This window comes from Centruroides sculpturatus, unplaced genomic scaffold (assembly GCF_000671375.1).
Source record: "Centruroides sculpturatus isolate CEXI.00-Female unplaced genomic scaffold, Cexi_2.0 scaffold1260, whole genome shotgun sequence".
Lineage (NCBI taxonomy): Eukaryota > Metazoa > Arthropoda > Arachnida > Scorpiones > Buthidae > Centruroides > Centruroides sculpturatus.
This window is the reverse complement of record NW_019385526.1, coordinates 29,102-38,867: the sequence shown is the minus strand read 5'-3', so window position 1 is coordinate 38,867 and position 9,766 is coordinate 29,102. Positions and strand designations below refer to the sequence as shown.

General features: G+C 31.1%; 1 protein-coding gene across 1 annotated transcript in view; it reads right to left on the bottom strand.

The window, feature by feature from the left end:
- LOC111639818 (ionotropic receptor 93a-like) overlaps positions 1-3,954 on the bottom strand; it is a gene marked incomplete at its 5' end in the record, with an annotated part of 22,416 nt that extends 18,462 nt beyond the window's left edge. Inside the window, 4 exons of the mRNA XM_023385772.1 lie at positions 2,933-3,165; positions 3,236-3,383; positions 3,455-3,613; positions 3,864-3,954. Coding sequence (XP_023241540.1) covers positions 2,933-3,165; positions 3,236-3,383; positions 3,455-3,613; positions 3,864-3,954 — 631 coding nt within the window. The remainder of the gene's footprint in view (positions 1-2,932; positions 3,166-3,235; positions 3,384-3,454; positions 3,614-3,863) is intronic.
- Between the last annotated feature and the right edge of the window lie 5,812 nt (positions 3,955-9,766).

Below are 9,766 nucleotides of genomic sequence, written 5' to 3'. Positions count from 1 at the left end.
AGTACCGTCAGTTTAAAAAACTAAAACAACTGTACTTTAAAATGGTGTAAAATGAGGGTTTTTATTAATTAGTGACCCAAATATAACAAATATTTGTGTTTTTAAATAAATTTTCGCTTGTCTTTTTTTTAATAAATGAATTTATCTATTTCTAAGTAAAAATTGAAAATGTCTGTATAAGTAATTTTTTTAAATATTCTTTTTCATGATAAAGTTTTAATACTTATTATTATAATCCAAACATGTTAATCCTGAAATATACTTGTATATTGGGCCACAAGTATAGGCCTATATAATATATACTTGTGGCCCAAAACTCCAAGACTTCTTCCAATGTGGCCCAGAGAAACAAAAAGGTTGGACACCCCTGATCTACAGGTTGATATACAGGAATTGCAACAGTTGGGTGAGTATTTTGAACCATTAAAAGTTTTAAAATTTTCTATAGCTTGCTATAAAGTTTTCCTGGATCATAACTCAATTGAATCTATATAGATATTCTTTATTTCTTCGCCCGAGTAATCACCATAGCGTTACGAAAAAACGGGCCTTCTTCAAAAATGTATGAGATAATACATATACATTGTTATCTATGATCTATGAAAATTTTATTAATTACTTTTGCAGCAAAAGTTTTTTTATAACATTACTTTTATAGTGTTCAAAATGACTTGCAACAATTTGGGATCACTGGAGTCATGCAAGCAGCCAAAGACAGATTTGATATAGCTATCACAGACTTTTAGCAAATCTTCTGGACCCAATATACCAGAGTTCAAAGCTCACAGACAGTATGAACAAGGCCGGATTTACCCACTTTGGGGCCCTAGACACTTTCTTTTTACTGGGCCCCTCCCTCTCCCACAAGAAATAGAGCACACAAATAATATAAAACAATAAATAAAACAAAACTAAACAATGTGAAAAACTAAAACAAATCTTAATTTTTTATTAATAAGAAATATTTCATCGCTATAAAAAAAATCTAAATTATCTGACAAATCTTATTTACAAATGTTTTCAAAATAAACAGTTTGACCGGGATCTTCTAAAAACTGGGCCGTATATATTTGTCTCATTTGTCTATGCGATGATCCTGCCCTGAGTGTGAAGGATGCTGCACTAACTCTGTGCCACGCTTACTACTGCTAGTATGTTTTAAAATACTTACGTATTTTAAAACATACTAGCAGTAGTAAGCGTATGCAAGCGTATGTAAGCGAAGGCATAGTGTATGCTAGTCTGTTTTAAAATACTTACGTATTTTAAAACAGACTAGCATACACTATGCCTTCAGTTTTAAAATACTTGGCAAAATCTATCCCATTTCTGCAACACATGTTTGCAGAGTCTGTGTTAACTAATATGACTGCTCCTACATGGTGGCAGTCATTACGTGACAGAATTGATGAACCTGTTTTAAAATTAGTTACACAGCTGCACACAGCAGTGGCTTCTTCAGCGGGAATTGAGAGAATTTTCTCTTCCTATGGACTTGTTCATTCAAAACTTAGAAATCGACTTGGACAGGAAAAGGCAGCAAAGCTTGTTAAAGTTTTCAAGCACCTAAACAAACACTACTGAGCGTTGTACATTTCTGAAAATAAGAAATTCTTCAAGCCACTGCTATCAATCCTGTTTTGGTATTTGTACATGCAAATCTTAAAAATGCCATTGCATAAAGAAACATTTAAAAATGCTATATTTTATATTAAATAAAACATTCTGTACATTCCTGAGTCTTACACTGAAGATTTTCTGTTTTTTTTCTTTTTCTATTTTACTAGATCAAGTATTTTATTTCCAAAAAACATGTTTTAAATGTTTTAAAACATTTGTTTTAAAAAAATGTTTTAAATCAAATGCCTATGTTTTAAAACCTGTTTTCATAAATGTTTTAAAACATTTTTTTTAAATCATGCCAAACCTGGGTGTTATATTCGTGGGTTTTTTTTATCTGATTATAAGTTTTAAGTAAAAGCCTGTTATTTTTTGATTCTTTGGACTTTGCAAGCCTTTTGCATTTTTATCATACTTGTCCCATGCTTGTCACACATGCCCCAAGATTGTGGCATACTGTGATAAGTCATACACTTGTGGAAAATAATAAATTACTCGAAACTATTTAAAGCATGCTTAAATGTTTTATGCTTATATAATGAGGGAAACAACAATGTATACAATTCATATGATTGTATTTTAGAAGTCCATGCAGTATACACATTATATAGTAAAAACTGTCATAACTAGACACGACCACCCCTACTAATTCTCATAGTAAATCTTGTGTACTTTATACATATTAAGTATTAAATATGAAGTAATATATACCAATAGAAGTATTAAGCAATATATACTGATATAAAATGGAGTACTGCAAATTTTGCAAAAACTTGAAGAGCGCAACAAACCTTTATGAATATCTTCGGAACACGTAGAACACTATCTTTATGCACCGCATTTTTTCCCTTTTCGAAGTAGACTAAACTGTTGTATTCTAGCATATGGTATAGCAGAAATTACAAATAAATACAGAGAAATATTGTGTGATTGCTTTTGTATATAAAATATTTGGAACATTTTATATATCAAATTATTTTTCTGTTATTTTATAAATCGAGCATTTATTAATAAACCTAGAAATTTGGAACATATTAATAAGATATAATATTGATAACTCTATATTATCTATTGAGATTTCAGTATTTGTTCATTTAAAATTTAATGTGAAAAAATTGATGTTAAAAGTGACTGTCTACCATAATTTATGGGAGTAACTTTTAGGAAAATTTGGAAATGAATTAAAGAATATATATATATACAGTATTGTATCTAACGGTTTCTTAGGGCTTTTTTAAAATACCCAAAACAATCTATCCTTAAAACATTACAAGGAAACTTAATTGATCAACAATATAATTAATATTATTACCATTATAAAGGTTCTAACAGCGACATTTGCATATATTCCACATTCATAATCTCCCTTTTTGACTGCAGATGCCATTTCTTGAAAATTTTTCGGTATTGACTGTTCTTCAGAAGCAGTAAGGAAGGACACCAAACATCCGCCATAGCTGGATAATAATACTAAAACTGCTAATAACCAACTTCCAATCGTTAATCGAAGTGAATAATGATTAACTTGGTTTAAAATATTACTTTCTGCAATGCGTAACGACAAGGAATTACTTCTCAATGTCAGTTATTTAATATCTTAAGTAAGTAAACTTACCTTGATTACTCAACGTGGAAAACAGAAACCAAAATATTTTTCTGAACGATAATCCATAGGCTTTTCCCATTATTTTATAATTGGCGCGGATCATAAAATACAATGCAAATCCAAAAGTGATAAAAGATGCAAAGATTAACAGCCAAATCTTTAAGATAAATTTTCAGATTCATTTTATTGTTATTAAATTTTAGATCAATTTTACAAATATTCATTTACCTGAATGGAAAACGGTCGGAAGAGTGCGTTCCAAGTAAGTTTCGTTTCTGGAACCATTAAGAGAAAAGTGTTTGGGTGTATGGACACAGTTGTAGAAAAGTCGGATACCTGAGTTCGATCGTAAGTAAGAAATATATGCCTGAAAAGGATGTCCGCTTCCTATAAAGAAAATGTGCGCCGAAGATTTAAAAATTGATTTAAAAGTAAATTATTTCGAAAAATTTGATATACATCAGAAGTAACATAACAATTTTATGCTTCTTGGTATTTATAATGTAAATATAGACCATCCTTACAAATATAATTATATACGTAGTTATACCCATTGTACTACAAATTTAAATTGTAGGAGCCGATTAAATAATTTAACGATAGACGTATAACGTAACTGATTTTTCAGTTTATTTACCGAATTAACAACTTGTCCAAAACATCCGGTATATTCGCCAAGTTCGTTTCTTCCTATCACTTTATCTTGTATCGGCTTGCTTACTTCATAACTAGAAATAAATACTTTAGAAATACTTTGATTATTCAGTATAGTCCGTACTAATAATAGATTATGTTAATAAGTTTATCTTTTACAATTATCGTATTTGCAAAATGGTGAATAATATATTGCCGACCATTATAATTATTATTCTGCATTACACAAAAAATTCAAATATACCGAGTTGTCTGTAAGTCGTTTTATCATTTAAACCTTTAATAAATTTTGTTTGTTAATTTATTATATTTATTTTTGATGTATTAAAGTACAGAAAGTGGAAATTTTAAAATTACTTATGATTTTCTTATGATTATGATTCTTATTACTTATGATTTGAAAATTGACATTCTGAGTGAACCCTTTCTGTTGCATACTCCGTAACGGCACCTCGAGATATTTGCACTCGAATTTCTTTCTTAATATTATCTTTAATCTGCTGGATTGTCCGGGAACTAATTTATGCTCGTTAGTTCGCTTGATCTCAAAGAAAAAATTTTGGTTTCGTGTAAGATTCGTATCGTACGTGTAGAGTGTTTCTAAACTATAGAACATACACACGTACGTTCTATAGTTTAGAAAGACTGTGCGATGATTTCGAAAATAAAAGACAAGGTTATTTTTATTCATCTTTCGTCAATTGCAACAAGATAACTTTCTGGCAAACACGCTTTCAAAGCAGGAAAAAAAAAGTTATTAAACTTGTAAACTGTAAAGCAACATATACGCACCGTGTATAGATATATTTCCGTTTTTTTTCTTTTTATATTAATATAGTAGTTTTAATGTGTTTCTACTATGTTATTTCGAATTAAAATATAAATTTTAAAACAACTCGATTAATTTTCATTACATAAATTTATAGATCTATGATAATTGTAATTAAGTATACCGTATTTCTGGAAACATAATTTGTATTTGCTTGAATATTTTATATAATAAATAATTCCCGAATTTTGAGAATGAAAAACAAAATCAAAATCAAAATTTTAATTGCTGCTAAAAAATTTCACAAACTGAATGACAAATTAGGAGAATTTTTTTTCAGATTTAAACTAAGTAAAAGCCACAATGATGAGAGAAAGTTAGAAACAATACAAAGTATATGAATTTACACGTTCGAATTTTATTCGCATAACATAAACTGGATGTTGGAAAAATAACGCACCCCGGAGCGCCTGACGAAGTGAGAATGCAGCCCAACAAGCACGATATGCAGTATACTGTCTATTGTTATGTTATTATGCGCAATTATGGGAAAATGTAACGTAAAATGTAGGAATAACAACATTTGTACCACATACGTACTGTACAGTACAATACTGATTAAGCAATAACTAGTAAGTTGTTTTAAATCAAAAATATTTTAATCGTAAATAAAATTACATGTTAATTTCATGTTTCTTTTATGAAATGGAGAAAAGGAAAGTGCTCTCGTAAACTCCAAGAAAAACGAAAGTATCGATAAGGACATTTTATCTATTTCATGAGGTATTCTAAATGGACGTCACTGGCTATCTGGCAGTATGCAAGGCCACTCATTAAATCTTTATTAATCCTCCTAAGTTGGTCAGCCAATTATGTATTATCGTAAATCTTCAACTGCTGTTCGACAAACCTCTACCTTTATCCCCAATAAAAAAATTTAATGGCGTCAAATCAGGAGAGCGAGGAGGCTATGGTTAAGGACTTCCTTGACCATTCCACATTCGTGGAAAAGTAGTATATAACTGCTAAAAGGTGAACATGAATGAGTGGGGCTCCATTAAGTTGATAAAAATGGAGTAATGAAAAGCTACATCTGCGAGTAGTGATCGAGAAGTTCTATAAAAACTGCAAATGCTTTCAAGAGTTAAAGATACCGCCAATAAAAATGGCCCAAGAACTGGTCGGTCAAGTAATTATTCGGTTAAAACTACCGATGTTACGTGTTCTTTACTTGCAAGCAATGCAGATTTTCCTGCACCCAGTTTTATGAAGTTTACATTGCCACAATCAAAAGAGGACATTTCATCCGTGAAGCAAATTTCCCTGGTAAGAGTAGGGTCCTGTTGCCGAACACCACAAACATTTCTGCAAAGTTTATCCTTGCCTTATAGTCTAGTCTTCAGAAATAAGATCTTTGACGATGACGTTGCGACTTGTACGGATGATAACAGAACTTCATGAGAATCGTAAGAATAAAGGTTGACACAATTCCTGCTTCTAGAGTCATAATGGAAATAGTTGGGTTTATTGTGAATATACCTATGATGTCGTAGCTACATCATCTGTCATACAACTCCTGAACGTCCAGGTCTTAGGACATCATCTGTGTCATTCGTGCGTCGAAATTTAGCTACCATTCTTAAGGTTGTAGTATTTTGATAATAGAATAGATTGATATGCAATCTATGGAATTGCGCTGCAACATTCCTTGTGCTACATTCCAGAAGGTGTATTTTTAACATTACGATTGTCTCTGCCTTTGTAACTTATATCTCATTCTGTCACACAATGCACTACGCATACTGACTTTAAATACCAGTTTGGAGTAAAATTATACTACCGTCGTAGACACATTAATTTATATCACGAAGGATGTTTGCAATATACTGTACACTAATAAAGATTCACTGTACTGTACAGTACAGTGAATTTGTATTAGTAATTATCGAAAATCGACATGAGGAATTTCATCAACAATTCTTGATAGCACATTGTAACCTGCAAAATCTGCAACAATCTGCAAACCTATCACAGACAGAATATACTGTACACAGACAGAAAATACTGTACAGTCAGGTTAATGGCATCAGGTACAGTACCAGTTCATTCTATGATCGCCTGACGACATTAAGAATGCCGTTCAGCAAAGCAGCGGCGTCTTCAGTGTTTTATAAAACGAAATTCTTACTTTGTCAGGCGTTCCTACGGTGTATTATTTTCCTAGAATGAGATAGATTACACTACTTAGTTTTATCGTATAACTTCGGCCACATGTAACATATATTAATATATCCAAAATATTGTATAATTACTGTTATGAAATCGTTAGACTTATTTTATCATCATTACGATCTGGTAAAATGATATCAAGTATTTACTAATAGCCTATATCATTCAGATAGTTAATATTTGAATATATACAGTAGATCCCCCTATAAGACGGTAGGTATGTTCTGTTCTTTATGAATCAATTTTGTAGGAATCATAGTTTACGGACTACGGCTGTTTGAAAGGTTTTCTTTCATAAAATTAATCGATTCTAGACTAATTCGACTCAACATTTCCAAAATACGTATATTTTTTTGAAAATAATCCGTATAAACTACGTTATAAACAAAAAATTGTAGGATTGCTTACCGAGTGTGTACCGTTCGACTACGCCCGTTGCTAAAGCTTGGTTTCGTCGCGGAACAGCGCATCAAACCGCGGCCGCGATTTCTGATATTATTTTTCTGCGAAAACTTCGTTGACCTTTGGAGACATCCTTAATATAAATAATTTTTATGGCCGTTAAATAAGAAATGTTTCTTTCACAAGAAATGTATAAAATTACAGTACTGGACAGACGATAGGTCGCCTAACTCGCCGTAGCGTGACGCTAGACGGCGAAAAATATATATTTAATTATAATAAAGTTACAATAAATTAAGTTAATATATAATTATATATACAGTACCTAATTTATATATAATTAATATATAATTATATGTACAGTACCTAATTTATATATAATTATATGAACAGACGATACTAAACTCAATTTATCCGCCTAAACGTCCGTAGCGTGGCGCTACGGACGGCGGGAAAGTAGTTCGGCTGCCCGATGACGTTTTACCTATTATAGGAGTTATTTTTACCGTTGTTTACGGATACTGCCACAATTTTTATAGGAATCATAACTATAGGAAACGGTTTTATAGGGGGATCTACTGTACATATATACAATGTATATATATATGTATAGAAACATGTATAGACATTTAAATTGAGAAAGACGTATGTCAGACATATTATTCAATACTCGTTTCACGAAACTCTTTCTTCTTGAGAATAATTTTTTTATATACAGTATATAACATTTTTTGTTTCTTTGTGTTGTCATGAAAATTAAATTTATTAAATTTATGCACTTGTAAAATTATCGTGGAAAAATTTATAATTAATACAATCTGAAGATTTTTTGATAGGAAATTTTTGCTTCATGTTAAAACTGCCATCATTCGTTACTATCTCTTACTACCGAAAATAGAGCAAATACAAATTTCGTAAATTTGACAAATTAATATCCTGGTTCCAATCTACTTTTACATCTAAGAAGAGGCATGATTTATTGAAAAACCATTAACAAACAATGACAGAAAAACTATTCGGTAACAGTTTCAACTTTTAAAACGTCTTATCAACTATTAGCATAAAGCACTTTCGAAACAAATACCAGTAACAATATAAAAAGTATTAATCGAACTTGAAATTAACTATGCTAGCCGCTTATGAGATTAACGCCGCAAGAGATTCATCTATCTATTAGATAATATGAAATAATAAAATTTAATCGTAAATTTTTTGGATTTTTTTCAAATAAAAATGTTTAGATTAGAAATACAATCTCTCAAAACCGTAGAACTTCGTACGCTGTATTTAAACTCGTGTTTTGTAATAGTAATAATCTATAAATTATTACTGCAATTTGCGGATGATAACAGAACTTCATGAGAATCGTAAGAATAAAGGTTGACACAATTCCTGCTTCTAGAGTCATAATGGAAATAGTTGGGTTTATTGTGAATATACCTATGATGTCGTAGCTACATCATCTGTCATACAACTCCTGAACGTCCAGGTCTTAGGACATCATCTGTGTCATTCGTGCGTCGAAATTTAGCTACCATTCTTAAGGTTGTAGTATTTTGATAATAGAATAGATTGATATGCAATCTATGGAATTGCGCTGCAACATTCCTTGTGCTACATTCCAGAAGGTGTATTTTTAACATTACGATTGTCTCTGCCTTTGTAACTTATATCTCATTCTGTCACACAATGCACTACGCATACTGACTTTAAATACCAGTTTGGAGTAAAATTATACTACCGTCGTAGACACATTAATTTATATCACGAAGGATGTTTGCAATATACTGTACACTAATAAAGATTCACTGTACTGTACAGTACAGTGAATTTGTATTAGTAATTATCGAAAATCGACATGAGGAATTTCATCAACAATTCTTGATAGCACATTGTAACCTGCAAAATCTGCAACAATCTGCAAACCTATCACAGACAGAATATACTGTACACAGACAGAAAATACTGTACAGTCAGGTTAATGGCATCAGGTACAGTACCAGTTCATTCTATGATCGCCTGACGACATTAAGAATGCCGTTCAGCAAAGCAGCGGCGTCTTCAGTGTTTTATAAAACGAAATTCTTACTTTGTCAGGCGTTCCTACGGTGTATTATTTTCCTAGAATGAGATAGATTACACTACTTAGTTTTATCGTATAACTTCGGCCACATGTAACATATATTAATATATCCAAAATATTGTATAATTACTGTTATGAAATCGTTAGACTTATTTTATCATCATTACGATCTGGTAAAATGATATCAAGTATTTACTAATAGCCTATATCATTCAGATAGTTAATATTTGAATATATACAGTAGATCCCCCTATAAGACGGTAGATACGTTCCGTTCTTTATGAATCAATTTTGTAGGAATCATAGTTTACGGACTACGGCTGTTTGAAAGGTTTTCTTTCATAAAATTAATCGATTCTAGACTAATTCGACTCAACATTTCCAAAATACGTATATTTTTTTG